Here is a 19,133-nt window from a genome sequence, read left to right as displayed (position 1 = left end):
GGTCGTTCGGACGATGGACGACGCCGACTGTACACACGCCAGATTTTCGCCCGATGCCGATTATCGGGCGATAAAAATCTGACGTGTGTACGCAGCTTAACAACTCATTGCGTTCAATCCTTTAGATCTCCTAAATTGTTGGTTGTATTTCCTTAAATTTTTAGGGTACACAGGGGACTCTCATAGCTACTAATAACCAACATTTCTTTTTTTAATTTCAAGAATTTCAAAAATTTGGGGACCACGAGATTAAAAACTTGTGGAAGTTGAACATTTGGGTTGCTGTTTTATAAGAAAGTGCACCTAGGATCCCAAAATTGAAAATTAAGGACCCCCCGGGCCACTTACATAGCAAGAAGCATTGGGGTGGGCCCCCTCAATATTTTACCTACCTTTCACCAAACTATAATTGTGATACTTTGCTGCCCCTTCTGCTTCTGTTCTTTGAATCCCAATTTATCTGGAATGGGGAGGTGCAGGAAAGTAGTTGAGAGTGGGGAACAGATGTATAAACCCCTAAATTTTCATTAGCATGGCATCATTGGAACATAAAAAACCCTGCGCATTAAACTGTCCGCTTCCCTACCTTGAACCCTAGTTTCCCTAGAACCGAGAGGTGTAGATAAACAGAATCATAGGCGCAAGTGGGGGACACTTGTGGCTAACACCCCCCCAAACATACATCACCATGGCATCAATACATTAAGTCTGCCCATCAAAACATGCTTCAGTGTTACACATGACTGTACCCTACCAGTTCCTGAACCCCAATTTCATTTTGATGGGCAGAGTTTTTTATGTTTTAATTATGCCATTGTGATACAATTTTAGGAGGTGTTATCCAAAGACGTTCCCAACACATTCTGATACCCATATCGTGAAATTTGTGAAAGCTGGGGTGCTGAAAATTGAATGGTGCTAACTATAAGTGTTCCCTGTGCACCCTGAAAATTTCAAGTTCATTATGACATACAATTTAGGGGTTATGAAGGTTTATACACAGAGAGCTGTAAGGCTGAGGAAGGTGACGCGCTGCATTTACACACACTGCTCTGGTGACGTCATTACACACACCCACTGTTTGCACTATTTTACTTTTTTTTGTTTTTCCAAAAGACTCGGCACAGCTCTGAGAGGGGGAGGGGAGAGCCTGTGTCCTGATCTCATCATAGCTGTGCTGTGCTCTCCTCACTCCGCCCGGCTCTAATCAGCTATCATCCCTTATCAGCGGGAAGCAGAGCAGCCTCTCCAGTGTCCGTTCAGAGCTGCTGAAATGTGCCGGGTGAAATAATCACAGCAGGTGGGCGGCCCGCCCCCCAAAAACGGGCTGGGGAGAACTATGGGCTTGTATCCAGATCTGTGGGATCCATTAACAGGTTAACAAAGCATCCCACAATCTCAAACCGTTTCAATGGGTTTCAAAAAAGCTAGTACCTCCAATGGAAACCAGTCAGGTATTACCTTTTGTTAACAAAGAATCATAAAAAAAACATGTCGGGTTTCTGATGGATTGTCATTGGCTCAATAATTAATATTAATAATTTTTTAATTCACTTGCAATGTACCTTTAGTTTTGCTAAAATGTTTATACTCCTGGAGAGTCAATTCAGTCCCCTCTCTCATTTAATAGCCTCTCATAGCCCTCTTCCAGGGAGTGAAGACATGTTTTTTGTGTCTTTATTGATAGTACTGAGTCTGTTGGAGCTGCCAGCATCACATCCAAGATAGCAGCACCCAGCAGTCTCAGGACTTTCCTCTCCCATCTAGCAAGCTTCCCTCCAACGTGGTCCTGGCTGTTGCTCTTGTAGACCACATCTTTATTCATTACTATCTGTAAACTGAACTCGGAGGGATTTCTGGAAGCCATCATAAGTACAGCAACCCATGTGAATGAATGAGGTATAGTATGCACGTGCAGTTTGAAGTAGGCCTGTACCACCTCAGAGAAAAAATTGCTCAGTTGAGAGGAGAAAGGTAAGTAAACCTGAGTCTAAATTAAGGTATTTAATTATAACAAAAGTTTTAGATATTAGGTGTATTGGCATGTTAATGAAGGAGACAAGGAGAACCAGGAAAGGCAAATATAAGCAGATAAAAACCCCATCTTTAAATAATATTATTACCTTTAAAAATGTTTTGCCTCAATCGTTTTATTAAACTGAGCTTTGTTAAATAAGCAGCAAGTACTCTTCAAAGATGAAAATAGACCTATATTAAATTGGGAAGAACGTGTCACTTTTGTCCCAAAGACTTTACTTTATTTAAACTTGCGTTTAATATGTGGTAACAAAATGCATGTAGGATATGCCCTGCTGAGAGCCAAATCTGGGTCCGTTTCCTTTCTAGGCTTAGAATAGTTTACATATTCCCCCTGCATGGGCTTTAATAGCAAGTGGAAATTCCTGCAGAATAGTCTGTTTGCAGGGTAGGGCAGCAAATCCGGTGAATTTCCTATATAAATAAAATAGTATCAATAGTTAAGCTTAGTATACAAATAACCAACCACTGGTAGATATCGGAGTTCTACTATACCCCTAAGGGAATTATCTTGTCACAACATCACATAAATGGCTGTTGATGAATGACCTTTGTCAAGATTACAAAGCATTATTTATTGAAAGCTGCAACTTCAAAAAGAGTAAAACCTTTAAAATTGTTTACATGTTTACAATTATGTGGAATTTTAGCTTTACTTTATTAATATTTTTTCTTTTCTTTTTTTTTTTAAATCTATATATTGTTTATATTTTTTAAGTAGTTTCAAATAGACTAGTAATAGTTTACTGGAGTTTTTATAGATCTTTTGTATTATCTTAAAAATATTTAATCGAACCTGCCATACAATGGTGTCTTTATTATACATGCTTTACTGCCACACATAATGGTTTTAAAGTAAAAGGAGACCTTTACACTTCTGAATAAAATACAGTACATATATTTAGGAGCCACACCCCACTCTTGTGTTTCCAGTTTGTATGCCTCAAGACTTCCATTTAGTTTAAGTCCCTCGGTTGATAATGAGTATAGGTTTCATAGGAACCCATGTCAGTCACTGCTAGAGTGAAGGTGTTGCTGCAAGGTTCCAGGAGCCTAACATGCATGTATCATGCAAAGGAAAACAGTATTATGACCTATCAAAGTGCATACTCCTTGCTATAATATTTGTAATTACCCTGAAGTCCTTTTGTTGCTGACCTAAAGGCTATAATTGATTGAATCTGATTTTTTTTCTATGTAGATATGTAATGACTTTGTGTACAGGAGATATATATAGTTTGTTAGTTTCATCTCTACATGAGACTTGTTTGATTGGTGACCATGTTCTTATAAAATAAATTTAAAGAATTTCTCCATAAAGCTGTCATCTTACTCACTATAGAGTGATTGTATTTGTTTGTGTAGAGTGACAAAACTTTTGTCCTGTTTACCTTAATAGCATATTTTCCAGATGAGGATAGCAGAAGGCAGTGCACTGGTTTATTAGTGTTTGAAGGTCGAATCTAGTGCAGGACAAATTTTCTTCCACCAGAAGGTCCTACCCTCCTGCAAATTTTGTTTTGTAAGGGTTAATTCTGCTTTATTGTAATTACAAAATATGTTGTTACTGTTTTTTTTTTTTTTTTTTAAAGCAGTGTTCAATGGGTCCTTATTTATTCCTATGCTTTATATAGTAATTTCCAAAAACTTTTATCTGTATCCTCAAAAACTATTGTCTAGTGCTCATGATATGCTCCGAAAGTATCAGCACCAAAGTATAGCAGGTCTGTGTCAATACATACCAGTGCTGAAATCATGGAGCCTTTTACTATTAATCGGCAGTTTATAGTAGATAAGCTACTGAAACATTTATTTTGATACCGTTTTTGGTTTTGTGCACACTAAATTAAAATGTATATGGTTTATTTTTTTTTAGTTTTTTTCAGTACAAAACCAAAATATGTAGTGATTTCACTTTTCTCTTTTTAATCAGGTTATGAATGTTGATGGAACTATGCGAAGAACCTTGCTGGAAGACAAGCTGCCACATATATTTGGCTTTACATTAATGGGAGATTACATTTATTGGACAGACTGGCAAAGAAGAAGTATTGAAAGAGTACATAAAGTCAAGGCCAGCCGAGAAATCATCATTGACCAGCTGCCAGACTTGATGGGGCTTAAAGCTGCCAGTGTGACAAATACATTTGGTATGTTTAATAAAGTGACTACAGTATGAATAGGGGAAAAAAGAAAGAGGTTTGAGGCTCAAAGCTTTTTCATGCAAAAGAACCTCTGAGCCTCAAACCTCTTTCTTTTTTCTCTACTTATTCATATTTAAACATTACATAGAGGTGGCTCACTATAATCAAAAATATACATTCATATAGTGAGGAGGAGTAGAACATATTCTGTACAATTCTAAAGTGACTACAGCACAAACAAAATGTAAACCGCATATTGTTAGGATAGATGAAAGTAAACGCTACTTTACTACTTTACTCTGAACTGATGGTTATAAGGTTTAAAAATAATACTCCTATGTTTAAATTTGGTTAAAGATGCATTCTTGTATAGTTGTAAATATCCTCAAAGCTGAAAGAACATATGCAATCAGCTTCCTTTCACCCCAGTCTGATTAATTATAACTCCTTATTCTCACCTTTTTTTAACCCCCCTGGCGGTAATCCCGACTGTGACTCAGGGTGGATTCCACTTGCAAAAAGCGGTAATCCTGAGTCACACTCGGGGTAAAAAAACAAGCCCCCCTTACCTGCGCCCCGCGCTTTAGCGGCGATCTAATGAATCCCGCTCTGATGCTGGAATGTTTCTGAATCGGGGCAAGGTCGGGCGGGAAATTGAAAGGAGATTACCGAATAATCTGCTTTGAAATACCGCCCAGGGTCCCGGCCACGCCACTGTTCGCGTCACATCTAATGTTGATGCGAGCAGCAATAGTAAATTCTGGGGCTGGTGCCAGCGGGAAATCACCACTGGCACCACCCCCGAAATTTTCTATTGCTGCTCACATCACCCCGAAGATGCGATTCACAATGCAGAAGTTCTGCATTGTGCTTTGCATCTCCCTGGAGGGGTGGCCGGGCGGGAAATTTAAAAGCAGATTACAATGTAATCTGCTTTTAAACGGTTTTTACAGTAAAAAACACTACACAACATATAAAGAAAATAAAAGTGCATATTCCAGTGCACCAAACATCATTGCCCAGTGCCCTGATTTACATTTTGCCCACTACTATCCCTGATCTTTTGAAATTTTTGAATAAATTAGTTTTTTAATAAATTAGATTGTTGTGGTCTATTATTTCATTATTTTTTTTAATTATTTATAATTATTTATTATTTTATAATTTATGATTATAGTATAATAAATATAATTATCATACCCGGGAGTTAATCCTAAGAATTACAGGCCCACAATATGTACAAAAATCACAAAGGATCACTTTTTTCATCAAAAAACTGACAGAATTAGAACGCTTGGGGGCAGACATCTCTATCTGAGCCACCGCCTTTGCTGGGCGGGGTTGTGCTTTGTAATACTTAGACAGCTAAAGTTCACTTGTGCAAATTTCCTGCAATCTTCCAATTAGATAGCGTTTCCTAAGGATTCTGTTGAATTGTCATCATTCTTTAATCATTAAATGATGCGTTTGTTATTCCTCAATAAATTCTACAGAAAATAAAAGTTTAGAATTGTCTATTTTGATTATCTGATCTATCTGATCTGATTTATTTATTTATTTATTTTTTTAATACCTATAGGAACGAATCCATGTGCAGATAACAATGGTGGCTGCAGTCACCTTTGTTTCTTTACTCCTCGTGGCATACGGTGTTCCTGTCCAATGGGATTAGAACTGCTTGGTGACATGAAAACATGCATTATTCCTGAGGCCTTCTTGGTTTTCACTAGCAGGGCAGCAATTCACAGAATTTCTTTGGAAACAAATAATAATAATGTTGCAATCCCACTTACTGGGGTAAAAGAGGCATCTGCTTTGGATTTTGACGTGTCTGATAATAGGATCTACTGGACTGACATCACTTTAAAGGTAACACAATATTCTGGATGTCTGCTAGTCCTGTTTAGTCACCAAATTAAAAATTAGCTCTAATTGATTTATTTATGGGCAACTTTTAAAGGTGAGAAAATACATTAAAAAAACCTCTTCATCTGCATTTTACCAAGCTATACTTTAGTGATTTAATTCACAAATGTGTTCACATCTGCCAACCATTTTAAAGCTGAATTCTGAATAAAATTTTTTTTTTCATTTAATAATAATCCTCAAAAAGCACAAACTTTAAATAAAACAGAAAAACACCAAATAATTTTTCAGTCACAAAATTGAAAGCAGCAGTGTCACTGCTTATGCAGAAGGCAGAGCTGTGGGTGGCTCGTAGCAGATTTATCCATTACATGTTGCCTGCAGAAAACTACAGAGGGTGAACAATAGTGGCTTAAAAGCAGTAGCGTAAATTACCATATGTTCCTGGATACAAGGAAGTACAGGCAAAAATACACATATGTTTAGAGAATATTTGTTTAGCCCAGATTTTTAGCAGAATGCCCATCCAAATATACTAGGCTTGAACTACAGACAAGTTTTCAGAAGCTTTATGCATGGTCTCAGGCTGGTCTGTTATTCAGCCTCTTCTATAGATCTTAATATAGTAATTTTTAAAGATTATGCAAATGGTTGAAATGCATTTCCCAGAGGTGTAGACTAGGTTAATCATGGAGATATTATAGTGCATGTCAACTTGTGCAAGCCAGCTGTTTGCTAACACCTGTCAAATCCCCTAATAAATTTTACGTACATTTGTTTTGTGATCACATTCATAACGCTGTTGTTTTTTAAAAACCCTGTTCACTTATTCTTCTTTGTCCTGTAGACCATAAGCAGAGCTTTTATGAATGGAAGCTCTGTGGAACACATAATTGAGTTTGGCCTTGATTATCCTGAAGGAATGGCTGTTGACTGGATGGGAAAAAACCTTTATTGGGCGGACACCGGAACCAACCGGATAGAAGTATCCTGTCTTGATGGACATTTCAGACAGGTTTTAATTTGGAAAGATCTGGACAATCCACGATCTCTTGCGTTAGATCCAGCAAAAGGGTGAGCTGGACAAATACTTTAAGATTTCTATATAATATGAAATAATGTATACTTTTAGAATATTTATTTAAAATGGTATATATAGTATAGAATAAAGGGTTTTCCATTTTATTAAATGCTCTCTGCCTGTGCTTACTTATACATTACATCATTTAGCAATTACTTAGGACTACATATGCATATGATTCATCCAGGTTTTCTGCAATCCTACCTTGGTTTTGTTCTCCTGGTATTGTTACAGTGATTGAGTATTGACATGCTAGATTGAAAGTGTGTTACTGACAGAATTGCCAAGTAAAAATAAAGAAAACTAGTTTGAAAAATTGCATTAATGCATCCAGCTTTTTTTTTGTTTTAGGGATTTGATACATGTTCATTTGGCAACTTATTTAAGAAAATAGGAACCAGTCTATTTTGTACTCAAGTATTACATCCTGACACCAGCACCTGATCAGTAAGGTATAACCTGTATGTTATCCTCAGGTGAAAGTTGTGTTTGTTAAGCTAAGTACACACATGCAATAATTGTCGTTGTAAAGGATCTTTCACGATCCTTTCCAATGACAAACGACCGCACGATGCATGAATGAGTGCTGTTTATGCAGCACCGTTCTGCTATATTGAGAGGGGAGGGGTGGGAAAGGCAAAGCGGCACCCTGCTGTCCTCTCCCCTTTACTTACATTACGATCGTTCGTCGTCCACCATCTGTGGATCCGCCAGGACGGTCGTTTGGACAATGGGCAGTGAGCACTGTACACACGTAAGATTCTTGTCTGATATCAGCCCTGAACCGATTATCGGACAAGAACCATTACACATGTGTACGTAACCTTAACCAATGGCAATTGGATGTCCTTAGTCTGGAACCAGTGAAAAGTTAGTCATTTAGAATGTAATTATGCAGCATGAGGTAGAAACCAAGGCACAAACCTTGGTAAAACTTTTATAATGGTCTCCTGCTTGGATGTGTAGAAGGTTGTGTTAATATTACCTGTTAAGTGACTACAACTATATGCATATATTTGTTTAAAATTAAGGCCAGGGGGCGTGGCTTGGCGGTCTCCGAAGATGGCCGCTTGAATCTCCTGCTCTGATGGCACCAGCGTGAGATCTGCAGCTCCGCCGGCACCCAACGCTTGAAAATGGGCAAGCAGAAGCGATCTAAGGGAGGGAGGCTTCCCCCCTCCCCAACACAGCATCACGACTCTTCTCAGCCCTCAATTTGGGCCTTTATAGGAGTTGCTCCTGCGGCTCCCCAGCATCCTAAGATGGCGCCGGCTTCCTACTCTCCTCAGCACACGTGGCGTGCAGAGGAGTCTCCGGCTGCACACCACCATCTCTCAGCAGCGGACCTGGCTGGAACCTCTCCTGGCTTGGCAGTGGGTAGCCAGATCACCCTGCATCGTGACACGGATGGCCAGACAGCTGAGGATCTTACTGGGGTGAGTCTCTCCCCCTGTTCTGGGCGCTCACCCTCTCCTGGGACTCACCATGATGGGGAGATCTCTTCCTCACCTGATGCCCCTTGCTCGTCCCTGGATGATACTGTGCCATTAGCCTTTAGACCTGGGGCGATCTCCTCTCCCATGGAGGGGACAGTTGCGGGGACCCATGCAATAACTAAACCGGTTTCCTACAAACCGCTTAAGGCTGACTTTCCCCCCCTGGGCCCCCCATCGTGCATACCAGGTCTGTCCTATGGGACAGGTCCTTCAGGGACCCATGGCCCTTTGGAGCCACTTCACCCTCGCAAACAAGGTCAGGCACCTGTGGCGGACGTATTACCCTCCACATGGCAGAATTACCTTCAGATGTTGCCTACTAAGGCTGATTTTCAACTACTGATAACTGAAGTTCAGGCAACATTCCGCTCTTAAATTGGGGTCCTCAGTACTGACCTGCAATCTCTGGCCGGGAGAGTGGAAGATATAGATGAAAATTTACACCAAGCTAAGGGGGATATTGAGCTCCTTACCCGCAAATCTCGAGATTATCATTTGAAGATCAGGGATCTACACTGTCACATAGAGGATATGGATAATAAGGGCCGCAGGAATAATATTAAGAGTTTGCGGGCTGCATGAAGCCACCCGTAACTCGGATCTGATGTTCTGCAGGCTTTTTTTAACCGCCTCCCGGGGCGCCCTTTATTCCAAGAAGTGGGAATTCTTACCGCCTACAGAGCCACCTGGCAATCTGCCTCGGCATCAAGGCCACGTGATGTTCTTTGCCTCTTAGCAGATGCAGACTTGAAAACTGAGATCATGGCTGCTGCACAGAATATGCGCAATCTGGAATTTGATGGGGCCCCTCTACAGCTTTTCCAGGACTTGTCATGGCACACCCTGCAGCAAAGACGTCTCCTACAACCACTCCTCACCTTGCTTCGGGACAATCACATCCCCTCACGCTGGGGTTTTCCGTTTTGCTTAACGGCCCACCATGAGGGGAAAACGGCTATTCTGCGCTACCCTGTAGACTTACCTGTCTTCTGCCGAGATATGGGAATAGCCCTGCCCAAACTTCCTGGATGGGAGTCAGAAGATCTTTTGCCCCCTTCATCCCCACCCTGGCAGACGGCCACGTCCAGGAAACGCTCAGGACGCCGGGCCTGGCGTTCTCCTCCACCTCCTCCTCCGTGAGACAGTGGACAGCTTTGATTGGGCCTGGCCCCTATATCTCCAATGCTGCTCTGATCTTAAGATGCAATCTTAGATTACAATGCTGCCCTGCTCCTTAAATTGATGCTTAACCCACTAATGTTTTGCCTTATATGATCTTATAGAGCTAAAGTTTTTTACTGTTCATTATAGTAGAATTGATTTGTATCTGGATAATACTTGATTGGCGTTACTTATTATTTGTTATGCTCTACCTCAGAGGCTACGGCCCTTGGCCTGGGTGCGTTGTCATCCTGCTAAGTTACTATGACCTCTTGCCTCTTGTAGACTGCTGAATGGCTTATGTTTGCCCTACTGCTGTCCTGATTGTAATTGCTGGTTTATGCACAGGTCTTGGTCTGCGATTTGGCCTAGGCCATTAATGAATATGCCTTACTACACTGCAGTTTACTACTTATTGCCATATTTGGTTTCGTTTTTCTAAAAGTACTGCCCTCATATGCTGTATTATGTTGTATACTTGCCCTTCTATATAGATACTCTTAGGTTGCTCTTTTTGCCTCTTGGGGGGGCCCTGCACCGGGACCAATTTGTTCGGCTATGTTGGGGAGCCCTTTCACGGAGGCTATGCTGATGTTTTCTAGCTGGTGCCACCAATGTCATGATGACCAGAAATTTGTCTGGTGATTGTTCCGGGGACTGTTGGGTCCCTGGCCCCTATAGGAGTGTTGAGGTATCTGTCAAGTGTGTTTGTTCCCTGCTGCCCCCTTCTGAGGCACAGGAACCGGTGGATACTGGGCACTCCATGGTCGCAAAGTCGCGACTATCTTACCCTGGTTTGTTGTTTATGTAAATGTTTTTGTTTTTTATTGTGATTGTCTTCCCCTGCCACTACCTATCTAGTTTCCCACCTTTCTTATCCTCTAAAATATACTTTAGAGCAAATGTTTGATGTGTACTTTAAGACATCTGCAACGGAGGGGTCTATGCACGGTTCACTTTATCTCGCTCTGTTATGGCTGCTAGAATTTTATCCCTCAATGTGCGGGGCTTGAACTCCAACACTAAAGGGAAATTAGCACTTAGGGAATTTAAACGCCAATCAGCGGAGGTTGTTTTTCTACAAGAGACACATTTCGATAGCACGGGTACCTTTAATTTTGCCTCCAAATATTACCCAGGAGTTCATGTGGCTAATTCTCCCTCTAACAAATGAGCGGGGGTTGCAATTTTGATTCGGGACTCTTTTAAATTCTCCCCCACTCGCACAATTACTGACCCTGAGGGAAAGTTTCTTATCCTGCATGGCACCCTTCGAGGTGTCCCTCTGACGTTGTGCAATCTTTACGCCCCCAACACAGGTAAGATTAGGTTTATCACTAAGACTCTGGCCCTTCTGGAGGAGTTCACTCACACCTATCAGGTTGTTGGAGGTGACTTTAATTCTATTTTCTCCCCTACTCAGGACAGAATGTCTATGTTTACACTTCTGTTCTGCAGCAATCAAAACTTTTTAGACAGCTTATCAGACGCCATCAACTGTATGACAGCAGCAGACAATACTCCTTTTACTCTCCTCCCCACAAAACGCACACCCACATTGATTATCTGTTTATTAACTTGCCTTTACTGAGAAATAGTACCTCTGCAGATATACATCCTATTTCATGGTCGGATCATGCCCCAATAACCCTAGAGGTTTTTTTTACTCCCTCTAAAGGTGCGTACACACTTCCAATTTTTATCGTTCCAGTCGAACGACGAACGATCGATTGGGCAAAAAATGGTTCGTAACAAATTAACCAACGACGCCGACGAACGAGGAAACTCGTTGGAAACGAACGACCGGACCGGCGGATCGGATTGGACGATGATCGTTGAACATCGTTCGTGTGTACGGTCGTTCGTTGATCGTCCATGGTCAGAGCATGCGTAATGAACGTTCAAACGATCGTATCTATTGTGTGTACAATATCTACGAACGATCGTGTCGTTATCTCTATGTGCAGGATCGGTGCTGTACGATCGTTCGTAGATACCGTGCAGGATCGTTCGTCGTTCGTTTTCCAACGATAATAATTGGAAGTGTGTACGTAGCTTTAGACTAGGATCTGCCACTGGAGACTGAATGATTTTCTCCTTAAAAACATAGACACTAAATTATCACTTACTACAGGAATACAAAATTACTTTACTGAGAATAAGGGCTCAGTAGCACACACCTCCACCCTCTGGGAAGCTCACAAGGCGGTGGTTAGGGGTCAATGTGTGGCCCTAAGCTCCCGTATTAAAAAGAACTCCAATTTACAGTGCGCTTTGACAGAGCAGACTTTGAAGGTGGCAGAGGGACGACTTGCTAATAGTCCGTCCCTGGCACATTTGCGGGAGGTGACTTCTCTCCGCTCCAAATTACGGACCCTGGAGCTGAGAAATGTTAGTTGGCTGATGCAAAGAACTAAGCAGCTTTATTACCACAAGGGCGACAAAGCGGATACGCTATTAGCACGAAAACTGAGAGACACACAAATTAACTCCTCCCCCATGGCCATTAAGGACGAGGAAGGTGTACTTAGATACGACCCCTCCCATATAGCCTCTCCGTTTGAACAATACTATACACATTTGTACCACACAGTGCATCAGGCACAAAGTAATATGGGCTCAACTTTACAATCCGCTATTGACTCTTACTTAGCGCAACTGGATCTTCCCCGCTTGAAGGCGGAACACCTGGAACATCTTAACAGTCCCATTACTGAAGAGGAGATTTCGCAGGTTACTTCTCATCTCCCTTCGCATAAGGCCCCAGGTCCTGACGGTTTACCATACTTATATTATAAAACCTTTCTGCCAGATTTACTACCCCACCTAGTAGATGTATTCAATGATTTTTTACATGGTAAACCTATTCCCCCTTCCATGTCATGTTCCCACATCACCGTTATCCCCAAACCAGGTAAAGACCCCTTAGATTGCGCTAATTATAGGCCCATTGCATTGCTAAATTCGGATCTCAAAATTTCTTCTAAAATTCTAGCAAATAGGCTCTCCAAACATATGCCATACCTAGTGCACAGGGATCAAACAGGCTTTATCCCATTTCGCCATGCGAGTGATAATACCTGCAGAGTAATCAACATTATTGATATACTCAACAAACACAAACTCTCTTCACTGATACTCAGCTTAGATGCGGAGAAAGCGTTTGACCGTCTTGGTTAGCCATTCATGTTCTCCACACTAGCTAAAATTGGGTTCTTTGGACTGTTTGTGGGCGCTATACGTTCTCTCTACACCTGTCCATCAGCCTGGAACACAACAGGGATGTCCCTTGTCCCCCCTGCTTTTTGCACTTAGTATTGAACCACTTGGAGAGAAGATCCGATCTAATCCCAATATTCAGGGAGTCCCAGTGAAGGGCTCCTCCTACAAAATCTCGCTATACGCAGATGATGTACTCCTTACACTGACACAGCCTCTTACCACCCTCCCGAATCTGTGGGCTGAACTGCACACTTTTGGTATTGCCTCAGGCTATGAGATGAATTCCTCTAAAACTGAGGCCTTACCACTACACGTCACTCTCACAACTCTCAGCGTTGCAAGGCAGCTTCTCTTTTTTTATGGCGGGATTGTTGATTGAATTACCTAGGCAGTCAAACTGCAGCTACATATCGCCAACTATATGCCCTTAACTTTCCCCGGCTACTCCAGGAGATATACAATTATCTGAACAAATGGAATGGCGTATTGCATCTGTGAAAATGATGCTCTTACCCAAGCTCCTTTATTTGAGACCCTCCCGGTCCAGGTCCCTATTCTGACCCTGAAAAAGCTACAGGCTGCATTTCTGAATTTTATTTGGGCACATAAGAGGGGGATCTGACCCAGAAGATCTGGGAGGCCTTGTGGCCCCGGACCTCATTAAATATTATATAGCAACTCATCTCCGATTCTTGCCCGCATGGACCAAATTATTCTCCTACAGTATTTGCCGGGAGTTGGAAAAGGCCTGGCTTGCCGCTCTACACCACAATGTGATGCTTTGGAGTTCTTCAATGCTATTGACAGATAGGGATTTACTGTTTATGAGAAATATGTGGAGAGCCTACAAACTTAAGTGTGGCCTTTCCGCCCCAGCCTCGGTACTTACCTCTAATATACACACCCCCCTGATACCCGACAGTCTCACCAGATCTTTGTGGCAACCCTGGCGAGAGAGAGGGCTTTTTCATATCCAGGATATCTTGCATCCCGTAGAGCCGAGATTACTTTCCCTCCCAGAATTACAGGAGAAATTTGACATCCCCCGTACCTCCTTCTTTGCATACCTGCAGATCAGACATTATAGCTACGTACACACGTCAGATTTTTATCGCCCGATAATCGGCATCGGCCAATTATCGGGCGAAAATCTGCCGTGTGTACAGTCGGTGTCGTCCATCGTCCGGACGACCGACCTGCCGGATCCACGGACGATGGACGACAGCCGGTCGTAATGAAAGTGAAGGGGAGAGCGCGCAGCAGGGTGCCGCTCCGTCGCTCTCCCCCTCCCCTCTCCATAGAGCATGAACGGTGCTGTATGTACAGCACCGTTCATGCATCGTGCACTCCCTTGTCGTTGGAAAGGATCGTGAAAGATCCTTTCCAACGACAAAAATTGGCAGTGTGTACGCAGCTTATGTCCTCTCTCTTCAGCAATCACCCAGATTTTCTCAAATGACTTCCTTTGAGAGGTTGTGTGCAGCTGGTCCTTACACCAAGGGCCTTATCTCCTCCATTTATTGTCTTCTCCATGTGTCAACGAGGGAGGCTGCTGGTAAATTTGCTTATATGTGTACTTGGGGAAACTATATTAGGTCGCACCCTTGATGGGGAGGAATAGATTGACATCTGGGAAGCGGCAAATAAAAGCTCCATTTGTACCCTTTATAAGGAAAGTTTGTATAAGATTTTGTTTCGATGGTACCACACCCCAGATGTGTTACATAGGCTGTTCCTAGAGGCTTACCCTACCTGTTGGCGCTGTAGGTCCCACCGCGGGACTCTAGAACACATTTTCTGGTTTTGTCCCATTATAAAAAGTTACTGGGATAAGGTTAACCAGTTACTGGGGGATGTGACCAAATGTCGATCCATCCTAGATCCACTACATCACCTGCTGGGATTGCACTTCACAGGTCTTTCCAACCTCGCATCTAGGCTCACTACACATATTTTGGTAGCGGCTCGCACCCTGATCTCCACTAAGTGGATATCTGTCTCCCCTCCATCACTAGAAGATTTATACGCCCGTATTCAGGATGTTCGATTGATGGAATACCTTACTGCTCTACTCAGGAACACTGTCAAATTTGAACAGGTTTGGGAGCCATGGGATGATTATTATGCCCAACTGGTAGATATGATGGTCTCCTTTGCTCCCCCCATCTCCTACAGTAAATCGCCTCAGAAACCCATTTCCTTTTCCCCTCTCTCCCCCTATATAGGTGATATAGGTGTGATGTCATGTTTTGTATACGGGAACCCCCTGGTTTGCCATGTTTATTACCTAGGACTACATTGTTTGATTTGTACTCCACTATTGTTAATTTCTTTTTGTAGCTTTTTTATATGTACATGTATGTGTGTGTGTATATATATGTATATGTATATATATATATATATATATATATAACAAATAACATATTTGTATGTTATTGTATAGTATTGCTATTATATTGATATTGCTCCTGTATACTATGGTAATAACTGTTCTTTTTGTCTTGTTTCTTTTGTTGTATATGTAAAATTCTTCAATAAAAACTCAGTTTCTTAACTGGCCAGTTACAAATGTAATAGTGTTGACTATGGATAGAAATTATATTTTGTACAACAGAATTTATTCACTGATCATTCACTCTTTGGGCATGGACTCCACAATACTTGTGAAGGGGTCCTTTGCTATCTGGCACCAAGACATTAAAAACAGATCCTTTAAGTTGCATTTCTTCCACATGATTGCTTTCTCCTTCCTAGGTAAATGATGCACATGGCCATCCACCTGGTCAGGTGCATCATAAAGAAAACATGAATTTTCAGACCAGGACTCCTTTTATTTTTTTCATTACTCCCTGGTCCAGTCCCTTTATGTATTTGCAATAAACCTTCCATTTTTTCCTCAAATAATGCTCTAATTGTTTTAGCACTGTGCTTCTTCTGGAAGCACTTCTTCTGCAAGTTCAGGATCTGAACATTCGGTTTGAAGGTAGAACAGTGCACTGTATATTGTGATCTCATGCACTGCTTAGAAAAACTACACTTCCTAGCATCCTTTGTTTCCCTTACAGTGCTCGTTGTGACACAAAAGCTCTTCTGTGTGGGTTCAGTCCAGATGGATTAGGCTCCTGCATCCACCCACTGTTCAGCCTTAATGAACAATGTAATAAATGATTGTAAAACAGATAGTAGTTTGATATCTAATGAGCTAGAGGGTGATACTGTCATGAACATATGAGATACATCACTGTTTTTTTGCTAGCATGCACAAAAAAGAATAATTTAGGATAATTCCAGTGTTTACTGTTTTACCAAGGTCTTGTGACAATGCCTAGATTTTCTAAAACCTGCAAGGCATGCCACCGATTTGTAGGTTGAACATTGCATCTTTTCCACATTTGTCCATTTAGCAGGTAGATTATAAAAAAAGTAGTAGAGCTGAAGCAGGTGTGTAATTCTTTTGGCTGTGTAAAACATTTACATATATGTATTAATTGTGTAATTACTTGCTTAACTTGTAACTTGGCATGTAATAACAAACCATGTAGGTAGTCTTTATTTTAAAGACACCTATAAAATGGCTAATATTTTGTGTTCACTTTTGTGTTCATTCCTAATTGTATTTTCTTTTTAGATATATGTACTGGACAGAGTGGGGAGGAAGACCAAGAATAGTTCGAGCGTACATGGATGGAACAAACATCATCACATTGGTGGACAAACTGGGCCGTGCCAATGATTTGACCATTGACTATGCTGACCAAAGGCTTTACTGGACCGATTTGGACACAAACATGATCCAGTCATCCAACATGTTAGGTAATAATTTTCAAGATGGACATTTTGTGATGGTTAACATGTCTTATAATATTTGTGTTTACATTATACTTTCGATTTTTTTACTTTTAAAATTAAAAAAAATATTTAATTGTAATATAGGTGTGTGTATAGAGGTTGAAGAAGTATGGTGAAAAGTAAGCAATCTATTTTCTCTCATGGCTGTGGCTCCTGATTAGTGAAGAGGTTCTTTAGAAAAGAAAAAAAATTTGATATACCAGTTATACTAGGGACATTCCATAATTTTTCATTGTAGACAAAGTCAAGGGCTTTGCTGTATTAAATAAAGCCCATGTTGACTTCCTTTTTATGCTCTTAGGCTTTTTTCAAGTATCCAGCATTCGTCTGTCATGTTTCTAGTTGCTCTGCCTTTTCAGCTTGTACATTGGGTTAATCTATTAGGTTCTACTCTGTGTTAAACATCTTCCATCACTAAGGCTGGGTCTACACGGACGATTTTAAAAAAGCATGTAAACGTTTCTACTGCATTTTATACGTTTTTATTCACTTTTACTAGCATTTTAAAGCTTGTCTTTAAACCGCTGGAAAACGTCTATGTCCCTTTTTCCCGCGTTTATGTTTCAATCACTTATAAACACTAGAAAACACCCCCATTGAAATCAATAGAAGCGTTTCCCCTCCTTACCACTCAAAACATGCCTCAACAAAAGGCCCTTGTGTAGATTAGCCCATTGGAATGCATGGTAATTTCAAACATGGTCTTTTGAAGCTTCAGGTTAAACGCTGGGGAAAACATCTGTGTTGACCAAGCCTAAAGGGTCTTATGTGTAGCTTCTTTCAGAAAATAGTCTTGGTTATTGAGTTGCTAAACTGAACACATACAGGAATGCATTTTTGGACTTGGCCATAACATAGAATTAGAAGAAAAAACATTCTTCAAACATGACTTGGTTTAGGACATTGAATGTATGGTTCCATGTTTATAGTACCAACAGGTCAATCAATTAAGATCGTAATCAAGATCAGTCAAATATGATTGAAATCCCTGGCTGAGCCATTTGAAGATTAAACTCGGGTAGTCCTTTCTGAAAAGCTTATGCAATTACAATTGATTCCATTTCAGAGTTGTCTCTGTACCTCCCTTGCCCCCCCCCCCCTTCTTTTTCTCTCCTACACCTAAATTTGTATACTTGATCAAATCAGACATACATGTTTACGGTATAGCCAGAGTGTCTTTTCTAAATGTAGTTGCCCAGATTACAAAAATAATCCACAGATCATGTTGCTGGAGACGAGAGACAGGACAAATATATACTGTGCTACGAGTAGAATGTATTACTGTTTAAAATTCAAGACCGCATAGTGGTTGTGTGTATCTAAATATAACATATTATGTAATCCTAAATTTTATCAAGCAGTTGGACTTCTTGGCTTTTTGTTCTGTCTTCCAGGCAATACTTGTCTGATTTGCTAAATATTTGTGCTTTTCCGTGCAATTGCGTTTTACAGTACTTCTTGAAGAACTTGTGGAGTAACTTTTGCTAAAATCCTTTACGTATGCTTGTTGCCTGCCTATCATGTAAATCCAATGTTCTCAGTACATTAAGACACTGGTACATATATTTTAAGAAAGTCATTGTTCAGTCAGACATACTTGTTTTTGGTAAGCAACTCAAAATATTAAAGCCAGAATGTGACATGACAGGTAGACAACTAGCATTTGCAGGCTGCGAATTTAGCAGTGGTAGCATCAATGTGCAGCTAACATGTTTACTTAAGAAAATAATGGAACGGCAAAGAGAAAAGCTGCATATATAAATCAAATTAGTTGAACAGTAAATTTCTTTAAGAATCACAGAAACTGCTGTGGACACCACCATGAATTTGCTTTCTTTATCCAGCTTTTGTACATACCATTAGTGTTTTCCTACAGTTTCTTATTTGGAAAAAAATTATCTGTGAACTTTGTATCCACAGGTCAGCACCGGGAGATAATTGCAGATGACCTTCCTCATCCCTTTGGGCTCACCCAATACAGTGATTTTATCTACTGGACTGACTGGAATCTGCACAGCATAGAAAGAGCAGACAAAGTTAATGGAAAGAATCGCACTTTAATCCAAGGTCGTTTGGACTTTGTTATGGACATACTGGTATTCCACTCCTCACGGCAGGATGGTGCCAATGAATGCATGCAGAACAATGGACATTGCGCTCAGCTCTGCCTTGCAGTGCCAAATGGATACAGATGTAGCTGCTCCTCTCATTACACTCTGGACTCCAACCACAGGAACTGCAGCTGTACGCATTATTAAAGTTTATAACTTCAGTTTG

At 41.0% G+C, this 19,133-nt stretch overlaps 1 protein-coding gene across 4 annotated transcripts in view; it reads left to right on the top strand.

The window, feature by feature from the left end:
• Positions 1 to 19,133, top strand: part of LOC140337570 (low-density lipoprotein receptor-related protein 5-like) — a 162,788-nt gene that overhangs the window by 105,779 nt on the left and 37,876 nt on the right. For 3 of the 4 annotated variants that reach the window (XM_072421267.1, XM_072421266.1, XM_072421265.1), the window contains exons 8-12: positions 3,971 to 4,187; positions 5,761 to 6,050; positions 6,895 to 7,121; positions 16,636 to 16,820; positions 18,777 to 19,100. In XM_072421267.1, the coding sequence (XP_072277368.1) occupies positions 3,971 to 4,187; positions 5,761 to 6,050; positions 6,895 to 7,121; positions 16,636 to 16,820; positions 18,777 to 19,100 (1,243 nt within the window). Of the gene's footprint in view, positions 1 to 22; positions 3,560 to 3,970; positions 4,188 to 5,760; positions 6,051 to 6,894; positions 7,122 to 16,635; positions 16,821 to 18,776; positions 19,101 to 19,133 lie in introns of those variants that run through there. The other variant, XM_072421268.1, reaches the window with a different exon arrangement.

Source organism: Pyxicephalus adspersus, chromosome 9 (genome assembly GCF_032062135.1).
Source record: "Pyxicephalus adspersus chromosome 9, UCB_Pads_2.0, whole genome shotgun sequence".
In the NCBI taxonomy this organism is placed as follows: domain Eukaryota; kingdom Metazoa; phylum Chordata; class Amphibia; order Anura; family Pyxicephalidae; genus Pyxicephalus; species Pyxicephalus adspersus.
This window is presented reverse-complemented; position numbering and strand designations above follow the sequence as displayed.